At 41.1% G+C, this 13,261-nt stretch overlaps 1 protein-coding gene across 8 annotated transcripts in view; it reads left to right on the top strand.

Moving 5' to 3' along the window:
* DIP2A (disco interacting protein 2 homolog A) overlaps window positions 1–13,261 on the top strand; it is a 117,777-nt gene that overhangs the window by 35,971 nt on the left and 68,545 nt on the right. For 7 of the 8 annotated variants that reach the window (XM_053564669.1, XM_053564666.1, XM_053564667.1 and 4 more), the window contains exons 4-5: window positions 6,750–6,869; window positions 8,764–9,015. In XM_053564669.1, coding sequence (XP_053420644.1) covers window positions 6,750–6,869; window positions 8,764–9,015 — 372 coding nt within the window. The remainder of the gene's footprint in view (window positions 1–6,749; window positions 6,870–8,763; window positions 9,016–13,261) is intronic. The other variant, XM_053564670.1, reaches the window with a different exon arrangement.

Below are 13,261 nucleotides of genomic sequence, written 5' to 3'. Positions count from 1 at the left end.
ATATTCTCCCAGGCCAATTTCTTCAAGTGTTTTCCCTGCACTCTCTTTTAGTATTTTTAGTTTCATGTCTTAAGTTTAAATCCTTTATCCAGTGAGAATCAATTTTTGCTAATGGTGAAAGATGGGGGTCCAGTTTCAGTCTTCTACACATCACCAGCCGGTTCACTCAGCACCATTTCTTAAATGCAGAGTCTTTCCCCCACTGAGTATTTTTGATAGGCTTGTTGAAGATCAAATAATGATAAATAGCTGGGTTTATCTCTTGGTTCTCTATTGTGTTCCACAAATCTACCACTCTGGTTTTGTGCCAGTACCAAGCTGTTTTGATCACTATAGGTAAGTCTGGTAATATGATACCTCCTGATTTGTTCTTATTTCTGAGTAATGTATTTGCTATTCAAGGTTTTTTTCTGATTCCATATAAAACGAAGTACTATTTTTTTATATGGAATATAAAAAAAATTGAACTAAGTAATCTCATGCAAAATTGGACTAAGTAATTTCAGGCTTACAAACACATGAAAAAATGCTCTTTATCCTTTATCATCAGAGAAATGCAAATCAAAACCACTTTGAGATATCATCTAACTCCAGTAAGATTAGCCCACATTACAAAATCCCAAAACTACAGATGTTGGCATGGATGCGGAGAGAAGGGAACATTTCTACACTGGTGGTGGGAATGCAAGCTAATACGACCTTTTTGGAAAGAAGTTTGGAGAACACTCTAGGAACTAAAAGTAGACCTACCATTTGATCCTGCAATTCCTCTACTAGATATATACCCAGATGATCAAAAATTATTTTACAACAAAGACCAGAATGTTTATTGCAACCCAATTCGTAATAGCCAAGACATGGAAACAACCCAAGTGCCCATTGACCCATGAATGGATTAACAAATAGTGGTATGTGTACACCATGGAATACTATGCAGCCATAAAAAGATGGAGACTTCACATCTTTTATGTTTACCTGGATGGAGCTGGAACATATTCTTCTTAGTAAAATATCTCAAGAATGGGGAAAAAAGTATCCAATGTAATCAATACTACTATGAAATCAATGTATAACCACCTACACACTAATATGAATGGCAGAATATAACTATAGTTCAGAAAGTAGAAAGGAAAAGGAGAGAGAAGGGAGGGGGGATATGGGAGGAGGGGGGTATTTTGGGGGACCTCACCTAATGTGCATGATGCAGTGGTACATTTCAAAACTATTAAGAAATGAGGGGCGGCGCCTGTGGCTCAGTGAGTAAGGTGCCGGCCCCATATGCCGAGGGTGGTGGGTTCAAGCCCAGCCCTGGCCAAACTGCAACAAAAAAATAGCCGGGCGTTGTAGCAGGCGCCTGTAGTCCCAGCTGCTCGGGAGGCTGAGGCAAGAGAATCGCTTAATCCCAGGAGTTGGAGGTTGCTGTGAGCTGTGTGAGGCCACGGCACTCTACCGAGGGTGATAAAGTGAGACTCTGTCTCTACAAAAAAAAAAAAAAAAAAAGAAATGAGTATAATTGTGATGGGTGTGTTACTTAGTTCAATGTAAGAATTTCACTTTGTATATCGAAGCAGTACCCTGAACTCCATAAATGTATCAATGTACAAAGTTATGATTTAATAAAAAAATTTAGATAAAATGTGTGCCAAAGACATTGTTATTCACTTGAGCAATAATGTACATAACATTTTTCAAGAAAAACATTTAACATTCATATAACTACAGCCTGTTTCAATGTATCATGTAGCTTAAGTGTTGTTTTCTTAAGTGATGCCTACAATAATCTCCAGAGACATCTTCCTCCCACGTTCACTAGAATCGTTTTTTTAAATGTTCTTGTACATTTTTCCACCTAGAACTCTGAGGTTGGTATTAGAAATTTTTGTGCTTTATGGAGTGGCTTTATTGCTAGGTATAGTTATTTGAATATTCCTTTCTTTTTCTCATTTTGGAGTTTCCCTTCTAATTAGATTTCATTCTTTTTGACAGTGGTTTTATGAATATTTAAATTTGTCTCTGATATTTTACTTGAGTTATCAGAATGCTCATTGAGAAAATTCCTGTTTTCTGTTACAGGTTATATATTACTTTTGAGTACTTTATCTATGTAACAAAACTTCTACTACTGTACAAATATTTGTTTCCTTTCTATTTAAGGTCTTTTGATAAGTTCAGAAAAACTTTCAATAGGGATTAAAAATAGTCATTTTAAGAATACTCAAAAAAGGCAGCACCCATAGCTTAGTGGGTAGGACACTGGCCACATACACAAAAGCTGGCGGGTTCAAACCTGGCCCCGGCCAGCTAACCACCAATGACAACTGCAACAAAAAAAAAATAGTGTTGTGCCTCAATGAATCCCCAACAATAAAAAATATATATGTATAAAATGGAACAAGGAAAAAAAAATAGTGTTGTGGTGGGCGCCTGTGGTCCTAGCTAAGGCAAGAGAATCGCTTAAGACCAAGAGTTTGAGGTTGCTGTGACCTGTGATGCCATGGCACTCTACTGAGGGTGACATAGTGAGACTCTGTCTCAGAATACTCAAAAAGAACGTTAAAATTTTAAATGTGTCTTCAACATAGGAATGTGAGAAAATGTGAAGAAATATTCAACCATATAATTTTTTACTAATTTGATATACATTTGTAAAAAATTTTTCACTTTGTTGCCCTTGGTAGAGTCCCATGGCATCACAGCTCACAGCAACCTCAAACTCTTGGGCTAAATTGATCATCTTGCCTCAGCCTCATAAGTAGCTGGGACTATAGGCACCTGCTATAATGCCTGGCTGTTTTTTTTTTTTGCAGTTTTTGGCTGGGGCCAGGTTTGAACCCACCACCTCCCATATATAGGGTCAGCACCCTATTCCTTGAGCCACAGGCACTACCCTGCCCAACTATTGTTTAGAGATGGGTCTCACTGTTGGTGCAGGCTGGTCTTAAGCTTCTGAGCTCAGGCGATCCACCCTCCTCAGCCTCCAAGAGTGCTGGGATTATAGGCGTGAGCCACCACACCTGACTGACAGATTTCTTTTCTGCTTATAAAAATAACACACACTTAGTATTAAATGTATATAAAATATTGTAAGAACAAAGGTAAAAATCTCCAGGAATTTCTGAACTTTGAGATAGCCACACTCAGGATTCCACTGAGCGCTGTTTTCTCCTGCCTGGGTATGGATACACACTTATAACATACACATGTACACTTTCCCTGGGTGGGTCATAGGAAGGCCCCCCTTCCTCCCTCTGTCCCTGACCCTCACAGTTCTCCTCTACTGCTCCCCCCAACCCTGTCCATACCCATGAAACTGGTTTCTGCCCTCGTGAGCCTTATACTAGGTATGTTCTTTCTCGTCTGATACAAGTCTATGATTTGCCACTATTTTCTACCAGGGTGTGGTATGTCTTTGTATTTCTTTAAACTGTCTTTTGAAGAGAAGTTTTTAATTTTGATGAAGTCTAAGTTACTGATTTTTAAAAAATAGATTGTGCTTTTTTCTTTGAGTTTAAGAAATCTGTTCTTGGGCGGCGCTGTGGCTCAGTGAGTAGGGCGCTGGCCCCATATACAATGGGTGGTGGGTTCAAACTCGGCCCTGGCCAAACTGCAACAAAAAATAGCTGGGCGTTGTGGCGGGCATCTGTAGTCCCAGCTACTTGGGAGGCTGAGGCAAGAGAATTGCCTAAGCCCAGGAGTTGGAGGTTGCTGTGAGCTGTGACCCCATGGCACTCTACCGAGGGCAGTAAAGTGAGACTCTGTCTCTACCAAAAAAAAAAAAAAAAAAGAAATCTGTTCTTAACCCAAGGTCACAAAGATTCTCTCTTATGTTTTGTCGTAGAAGGGGTTTTTTATTTGTTTTGTTTTGAGACAGGGTCTCACTCTGTCAATCACTCTGGAGGGCTATGGTGTCATCACATCTCAACTGCAGCCTCAAACTCCTGGGCTCAAGCAGTTCTACCTCAGCCTCTCGGTAGCTGGGACTACAAGCAAGCACCACCATGCTTGGCTGATTTTTAAATTTTTTGTACAGATGGGTCTCATTGTTGCCCAGGCTGATCATGAACTCCAGGCCTTAAGTCCTTCTTGGCATACCAAAGTGCTGAGAGTATAGGCATGAGCCACAGTTCCTGGCCTGTTGTATTTATTTTATTTTATTTTATTTTATTATTAAATCATAGCTGTTGTAGAACTTTTATAGTTTTAGGTTTTACCCTTTGGTCAGTGATCCCAATATTATTAATAATTTTAGTATACTTTTTTTTTTTTTGCACATAGATATCAGTGGTTCCTGGGCCATTCCTTAAGGAGACTGCTTTCTCCAGTGCACTTTTCTTCTAAAAGCAATTGCATATATATGTGCAGTTATGTTGCTGTCAGTAGACCTTCCATAGCTGACCACCTCCCACACTGACCACCTTCTTAAATTGACCTTATTTTCATAAACTGGACATTCACCACATGTACGTGTCAGTATAGTAGGCCTAGTTTCTTATGTTGACCACCTCCATATGTTGACAAGTTTGTTACAGTCCCTTGGGTGGTCAACTTACAGAGGATCTGCTTCATTTCTAGACTCTATTCTGTTCTATTAATGTATTCATCTGTCTTTAAGGCAAAAGTATACTTCTTTAATAATTGTAGCATAATCATAAGTTTTGAGATCAGTAGTATTAATTCTCCAACTTGTTCGAGAATTAATGTTTCTTATCCATGGATCCATTTCTTATCCAATTAATGTTTCCTTATCCATGTTTCTTTGTACATAATGCATCTTTTTTTGGTCAGTTTTAAGATTTTTCTGTTTATCATTGTGCTATGGACTAAATTGCGTTCTTCCCAAAATTCACATGTTGAAGCCCTAACGGGATGGTATTTGAAGCTACAGCCTTTGGGAGGTGATTAAGTTGAGATGAGTTCATTAGGGCAGGACCCTCACAATGGGATTAGAGCCCTGGTAAGAAGAGACAGCAGAGAGCTTGCCCCCTCACCTGTTCTGTGTCACCAGGTGAGGAGAAGGCAGTGTATACAACCAGGAAGAAAGCTCTCCCAAGGGACCGGCCAGGCTGGCTCTTTGATCTTGGATATCCAGCCTCCAGACCTGTGAGAAAATACATTTCTATTGTTTAAGGCACCCAGTCTGTGGTCTTTAGTTACTGCAGCTGCGCAGATCAAGACCATGATGGTTTTGAGTGATTCAATGTGCCTGGTATAGTTTTCTTTGTTTGTTTTGTGCTTAGGTTTTGTTGAGTTTCTTGAATCTATTGGTTTATATCCCATCTTGTTGACATTGCCTAGATTTTTTAGTTCTGGGTCATTTTATCTTAATGTTTTTCTTTTTTCCTAAGATAATAACATGGGTATCGCAGTTATGTTGCTGTCAGTTGAGGGTCTCCTGGTTTTTTTTGTCTCTTCGTACCGTCTTCTTTTTGTCAAGTACCTTCTTTCATGAGTGTTTTCATTTGAGTTGGTGTGTGTCAGTGCTTTTGAGCATTGTATGTCTGAAGATATTTTCATGAAGCTTTTGTGTTTAAATGGCAGTTTGACTGAGTACAATACTTTTTCTTTTCCTTTAATACTATGTTGCCTTCTTGTACTGTTATTGTCAGTCTGTTTCTTAATCCTTAAAGGTGATTTGCTCTTTTTTTCCAGAAGTTTTAGAATTGTCTTGTGGTCTTGATGACCATAAATTTTATTTCAATGTATTTTAAGTATGAATTTTTCATCTTTATTGATTAGCACCCTACAAGCCATTTAAATGTATTCTTTATAGATTTTTAAAACATTTGTTGGGGGAAATTTTAAACCCATACAAACCCATACAAAAATGGCCTTCATAGCATAATAAAGCCCTGGGACCTACTGTCTGTCTCCACCATCTCTCAGATTTGCTCAGTCTTGGGTTCACTTATATTCCCACTTACTTCCTCCCTTCCCACATGATTTTGGAGCAAATCTCAGATACGTTATTTCATTTAGATGTCATAATATTCTTGGTCACCAGGGTGGGTCAGACTGCATTGTGCTCTGTACCTGCTGCATCCCACATGACTCACAGAATGTTGCAATGTGGTAGTGCCCTTGCTGCCTCAGCACTCTGATGACAGAGTTCAGTGGAGTGGACAGTTTTTATGCAGCTCTGTGTGTCCTTAGTAGACATTTCTGGAGGAACAGGTTGAAAGGTCTAACTTCACTGTTCTCCAGTCAGCTGGAATAGTTTAAGCTGACAGCTAGATATGCATTGAGGTTCATTTGTTTCACTTTATTTTCAAAGTTGGGATTTCTTTTTTATTTAGTTTTGATTTATCACTGTAGACATAGTTCATGGCTCCAAAGTCAAATCTACAAACAAAGGAATATTTAAAGAAATCTATGTCCAATTTGTTTTCATTTTTTATTTTTTGGAGACAGAGCTTACTTTGTCAGCCTTGGTAGAGTGCCATGGCGACATAGCTCACAGCAACCTCAAACTCTTGGGCTCAAGCGATTTTCTAGCCTCAGCCTCCTGAGTAGCTGGGACTGTTTTTAGCGACGGCTCAGGCTGGTTTTAAACATGTGAGCTCAGGCAGTCCACCTGCCTCAACCTCTCAGAGTGCTGGGATTATAGGCGTGGCCAGTTTGTTGATAAAATAGGTAGCTGGAGCTTCTGTTCCTCTCCCACCCAATGAAAACAAACAGAAACATGAAAATTGTTTTGTTACTTCATAATCAATCTTGTAAAAAATGTTTGTGCTGCTGTTGTTTCTATGTAGATATTCACACTGAAGCAGTGCAAGCAGCTCTGGCCAAGTATAAAGAGAGGAGGATGCCGATGCCTTCCAAGAGACGCTCTGTTCTTGCGCATTCATCTGTGGATGCCTACACTCCTCCAGGTACTGAGAAACTCAGGAGCAGCTCGTGTGAGTGTTTCACAGGCCAGGTGTTGTATTTATTGCCAGTTGAGTTAGAATATCTTCTGGCCTGTAGTGTAAATTTGGAAAATTTGGGTAAAATTGTTTTATACATGCATGTCCTACCTAAAAACCTATTGTGTACATAGTATTGTTTTTACCCAAATAGGTACTTGCTTTTTATAGGACTTCTTGGGTAGATTTTAATAATTTTTTTCTCAAACACTATTTATGTTTTCTTAATAAAGATAAGAACCTAAAATAAGTACTTAGTACAATAATAAAGCTTGCTGAATTAGAATTTTAAATTATTCTCATCTCATTATCTATCATTTAATATGTTGTTAATAGGACTTAAATGTGACAGTATAAGACTATTTGGAGAGTTTTTTAGAGTTTTTTTTCATCAGTAGTGTATTATAAGCTTCCTGTTAAACTGTTCCAGGGTGTTGATAAAGTCTCAGGACTTCACATCCATGAACTTCTATTGCTGCTTACCTCTGGTCTTAAGTACCAAGATGGTGACATTCGTGTTTGGTTTGATGCATTTGGAATTACCACACAGTAAAAGACAAATGCACCATATTTACAAGATGAATCGGTGGTTTTGGTAACACTTTCTTCCTTAAACAAAAAAAAATTATTTATTTACTAATTTATTGAGACAGAGTCTTACTTTGTTGCCCTGGTAGAGTGCTATGGCATCATAGCTCACAGCAACCTCAGATTCTGGGGGTCAAATGATCTTCTTGCCTCAGCCTCCTGAGTAGCTGGGACTACAGGTGCCTGCCACAGCGCGCGGCTATTTTTAGAGACGGGGATCTTGCTCTAGCTCAGGCTGGTCTTGAACCTCATGAGTTAAGGTGATCCGTTGCCTCAGCCTCCCAGAATGCTAGGATTACAGGTGTGAGCCACCACGCTTGGCTGAAAAAAATTTTAGAAGAAACTGTTAAATTATTATTTCTACTAAATGCAACTATAGGTATTATCCAATTATACAATAATTTTTAATTATAAAAGCCATAGTAAAACACACTTGTGCTGACTCAGTGGCACCTTAATTCATAGTTAGTTAAGCAGTTATCTTGGGGAAAGAATTCTTTTTTTTTTTTTTTTTCTGAGACAAAGTCTCACTTTGTTGCCCTTGGTAGAATGCTGTGGTGTCACAGCTCACAGCAACCTCCAGCTCTTGGACTTAAGTGATTGTCTTACCTGAGCCTCCCAAGTAGTTGTTGACTACAGGGGCCTGCCACAGCGCCTGGCTATTTTTTTTTAAGGTGAGGTCTCACTCTGGCTCAGGCTGGTCTGGAACCCCTGAGCACGGGTAATCCACCTGCCTTGGGCTCCCAGAGTGCTAGGATTATAGGTGTGAGCCACTGCTTCTGGCCGGGAAAGAATTCTTTCTATAGCTAATTCACATGATTTCCCTGAGAGGACACATGTGTACAGGGCCACAGTCCCCTTCACAGCTACCACAGTGCTGCTGGGGCTTGTGTGCTGGCTTACCTTGGAATGTGTTAAGAGCTCAGTGGATGTGTGGTAGCAGCACTGGTCGTCCAGAGGACAGTTGCCAGTCGGGGACCCCATTGAGGTATGCACTGAAGCTGTTTAGGAAACCAGCGGTCATCGTTGTGCCTGGCATGTGGTACCCATGGCTGAGGTCTCTGTGCAGAGCTGGGAGCTCAGAGAACCGTGTTCCACCCAGTAGGACTCCTTGTATATCCTTGAGATTGAGGGTGACCTTTGATGTGGCTGCTTGCCCGCATCTGGGCTGTGCTATGCTGTGCTGTCCTGTGCTGTGCTGTGCTGTGCTTGGGAACCCCGTCCTCCTCTTACTCACCCCTACTTCATGCCTGTCATCATTATTTTAACACAGACACATCATCTGCCTCAGAAGATGAGGGCTCTTTACGGCGACCGGGGCGACTCACCTCCACTCCGTTCCAGAGCCATTCCAGCGTTGAGCCCTGGCTTGACTGGGTCATTCAGGGCTCGTCCACCTCATCCTCTGCATCCTCCACCTCATCTCATCTGGGAGGGAGACCCACCGCTGGTCCCAGTGCTGCCGCCACACCGGGGGCCACCGTTGCCACTGCTGTCACAGGCCTCCCGGCTCACACCCACATAGGTCAGTAATGAGCTGCCGTTAGCCCCGACTCCAGCACAGCAGAGCCAAGAGCGTCCAACACAGACAGGTGACATGCCCCGGCAGCAGCACCATTCCTCTGCCAGAGCTGGAGAGCACCTGAGCATTCGCTCCTCCCAGCAGTTAGCTGCAAACCTGAGTTCTCTGAGTGGCTAAGGTCAGAAAGCCCAAATAGCCCATGTGGCTCATCTGCTTGAGACAGTGACTTGTTTTAAAATTGCACTTGAAAGGAAGAGGGGTGATATTTGGTGACTTCATCGTCTAGGTAAATCCTTGACCTTTTGGACAACACAGCTGTGTTGCTAAACTTTTCCCCATCCAGACCCACCCCTTTTTCATCTAGAAAATGTCCTTTTGGGCTTGGCGCCTGTAGCTCAGCGGCTAGGGAGCCAGCCACATACACCGGAGCTGGCGGGTTCGAACCCAGCCTAGCCCTGCCAAACAGTAATGACAACTACAACCAAAAAGTAGTTGGGCATTGTGGCAGGCGCCTGTAGTCCCAGCTACTTGGGAGGCTGAGGCAAGAGAAATGCTTAAGCCCAATAGTTTGAGGTTGCTGTGAGCTGTGACGCCAGGGCACTCTACCGAAGGCAACATAGTGAGACTGTCTCAAAAAAAAAAGAGAATGTCCTTTTGGTAACAGAGTAGTTCTTTAGCTTCTGTGATTTGGTGGTCCTATGTCCTTGTGGCAGGTGGGCCTCCCTGGGCACCCCAGAAGTGTGCGGTGTTTCTGCATATTGTTGAAACACCTGTGTTGCCCCTTCCTCCTCTTGGGGTGGCTGCAGGGGCAGCAGGTACAAGGCAGTGGTCGGTACACACACCTAGTAGTGATCATGATGCACCCTTGCCTGGTGGCTCCTGAGGCAGAGGGCTGGTGCTGCAGCTGTGGTCTGGCCCTTCTTCCTCCAGATACCAGGATAAACAATTCTTCACCCTGGAAAGATGGCAATTGAAGTTACTTGTAAAGATGCCTGGATCTTTTCTAAACCACGCAGTTCTTTGAATTATGTTCACCTTTCATTATTGGAAATCCTATTTGTTAACAAAAATAGTAGTGTAGTTAGCTGTATGTAGCTGGTACATGAAGCCCACATACATTCTTGCATTAATACCTTAAAATACAATCAGTGTCATTAAAGACTCATCGTAAACCCTTCCCTTTTTTCCTAGATGAGTGAGGAAGACAAAAAGTTGGGTGACTTTTAACTTGCTTTTGATCACATGACTGGCATAGTGATAAAGCCAGGGTTGATACCAGTTTTCTTGATTTCTGTTCATTTTCTTTGCTTGTAGTTGATTTTCTGCTAAAATTGAAACAGCGAGCACCCGCATTGCACCTGTGACAGGCTGGTGTTTGTGGTGGGGTCACCCCAGGTGGGCACTGGGCTTGTGTGCTGTGTTATTTCTTTGTGAATCTTGGTCACCATTTAGTGGGACTGGGGGCCAGTCAGGCATGTTCAGGGCCCACAGCTTTTGTCTCAGGACCCTCTGTAGAGCACGTTACTATTGCTTTTTATTTTTTATTTGTTTGAGTCAATGCAGAAAGTCTGCATATTTCTGTTGAACATATGTCTTTCTCCTGCAATGTAAGTCTAAGATGGAAATGCACGATGCTCACTGCTTGTACACCATGCTTCCAGCTCTCAGAGGAACTGCCAAGACTGACATGGTGGCAGGGAGGCAGCATTTTCCATGGGAACGTGCCCTTTGGAAAGTAGCCTGTCTAACTGCTTTTGTAGATTTTCTGAGTGTCCTGCCTATGGCCAGGGCTGCTGCCCACCTTTCCCACAGCTGGAAAACAGCTTTGCTTCTTATTTTCCTTCTTTGCTCATCACGGAGATTTACGTTTGTAGAGACACACAGCTCCAATGTGACGGAAGAGTAGTGTTCACTGCTCTGTCACCCTGCAGCTGTTCCAGGGAGAGAGTGGGAAGCAGGTGGAGCACCTATGGTTTGGGTTTGTGAGCCATCATCAGCAATCTGAGAATCGTCTCCTGGTGAGGTGTTAGGAATAAAAGCATACTCAGCATGAAAAATTAGCCACAGTTCAAAATGTTTAACCATATGGCCCTCGAACTTCCGGTGGTTGTGGTTATCTTCCAACAAAGTACTTAACTCTCACATGAGTTTGAATTAGATGTTTTTATTCTCTGAAAAGGACCTGTCTGTAAATATTATAATATAGGTTTATTGCCTGTGTTGATGCCTAACTTCTGCAATTACATCTGTACTGAACTCTTCATTTCTCATTTGCTTGTCCTAATGTAGACATTTTATGATTAATTCTGGTAAATTTTTAAAAAATCTTTAATCAGGATCTATTTAATACTTTACTGCAGATTATAGTTCTCATGCACTAACCATTTGCTGGACATAATTGATTGGAATTTCTAAATCTCAAAATATTCATTTTCCCTCTTCTTATTCTAGAAATTACTCTTTGTGTTAGTTTTTAAAACTAGATAATTCTTCACTTTGAATGGAGTATGGAAAAAAGAAGGATTTTTTTTTTTTTTTAAACAGAGTCTCACTCTTAGTAGAGTGTTGTGGCGACATAGCTCACAGCAACCTCAAACTCTTAGGCATAAGTGATTCTTTTGTCTCAGCCTCCCAAGTAACTGGGACTGTAAGTGCCCTCCACAACTCACGGCTATTTTTTTTGTTGTTGCAGTTGTCATTGTTCTTTAGCTTGCCTGGACCGGGTTCAAACTTGCCAGCCTTGGTACATGTGGCTGGCACTGTAACCACTGTGCTAAGGGCTCCAAGCCAAAAGGAAAAATATTTTAAGTAAAAAAATTTGAGGAATACTTTCATTTATTTATTTCTAATTATTATTATTTTTTATTAAATCATAGCTGTGTACATTAATGCAATCATGGGGTACAATGTGCTGGTTTTATATACAATTTGAAATATTTTCATCAAACTGGTTAACATACCCTTCATGGTATTTTCTTAGTTATTGTGTTGAGACATTTATATTCTACATTTAGTAAATTTCACATGTACCCTTGTAAGATGCACCATAGGTCTGGTCCCACCAATTACTCTCCATCCATCCTCCCCCCTCCCCTCCCCTCCCTTTCACCTTTCCCCATTCCTCATATTCTTGGGCTATAATTCAGTTATAGCTTTCATATGAAAGCTATAAATTAGTTTCATAGTAGGGCTGAGTACATTGGATACTTTTTCTTCTATTCTTGTGATACTTTGCTAAGAAGAATATGTTCCAGCTCCATCCATGTAAACATGAAAGAAGTAAAGTCTCCATCTTTCTTTAAGGCTGCGTAATATTCCATGGTGTACATATACCACAATTTATTAATCCATTCGTGGGTCGATGGGCACTTGGGCTTCTTCCATGACTTAGCAATTATGAATTCGGCTGCAGTAAACATTCTGGTGCAAATATCTTTGGGTAATACTTTTAGTTTTGGGTCAAGGAAATCCACTATGTAAAATATTTTGACGTAATTATAAATACCTGTATTTAAAAGTGATAGTTTTGAGGCGGCGCCTGTGGCTCAGTGAGTAGGGTGCCGGCCCCATATGCCGAGGGTGGCGGGTTCAAACCCAGCCCCGGCCAAACTGCAACAAAAAAATAGCCGGGCGTTGTGGCGGGCGCCTGTAGTCCCAGCTACTCGGGAGGCCGAGGCAAGAGAATGGCGTAAGCCCAGGAGTTAGAGGTTGCTGTGAGCCGTGTTACGCCATGGCACTCTACCTGAGGGCGGTATAGTGAGACTCTGTCTCTACAAAAAAAAAAAAAAAAAAGTGATAGTTTTGTTTATGGTAGCTAATTTTTATTTTGATAGTTTATGTTCATTTTTATGTAGCTATTTTTTAAACTACTTTGTCATGTGTAAGTTACCCTGTATTCCTGCTTTTCCATTTATTGTTTTTGGAAGATGAAGAAAACTGCTTTTTAAAAAAATTAAAGAACCTCCTGGGATGTACTTTAAAAGGCTGATCTGGTCAGCATCAGACTTTTTCAAGCATTGTGAAACTGTCATTAAAGTTTTAGATTTTCTGAAAAGTGCATTCTCCTACATAAATAGAGTTTATTGTGTTTGTTTCCATGTAGCTAACTTCATCTTTCTACATATCTAAAAAATTCTTACTTTGCATCGTATCATGAGATGATAGGCGATCAGAATTGAACATTTAAGGTGTTCAAGTGCCACAGTGGGACTGGCAGGCATATCCAATAAAATACTAAACAGTTCACCAG

Source organism: Nycticebus coucang, chromosome 16 (assembly GCF_027406575.1).
Source record: "Nycticebus coucang isolate mNycCou1 chromosome 16, mNycCou1.pri, whole genome shotgun sequence".
Lineage (NCBI taxonomy): Eukaryota > Metazoa > Chordata > Mammalia > Primates > Lorisidae > Nycticebus > Nycticebus coucang.
The sequence above is the reverse complement of the archived record's forward strand: the minus strand, read 5'-3'. Positions and strand labels throughout refer to the sequence as shown.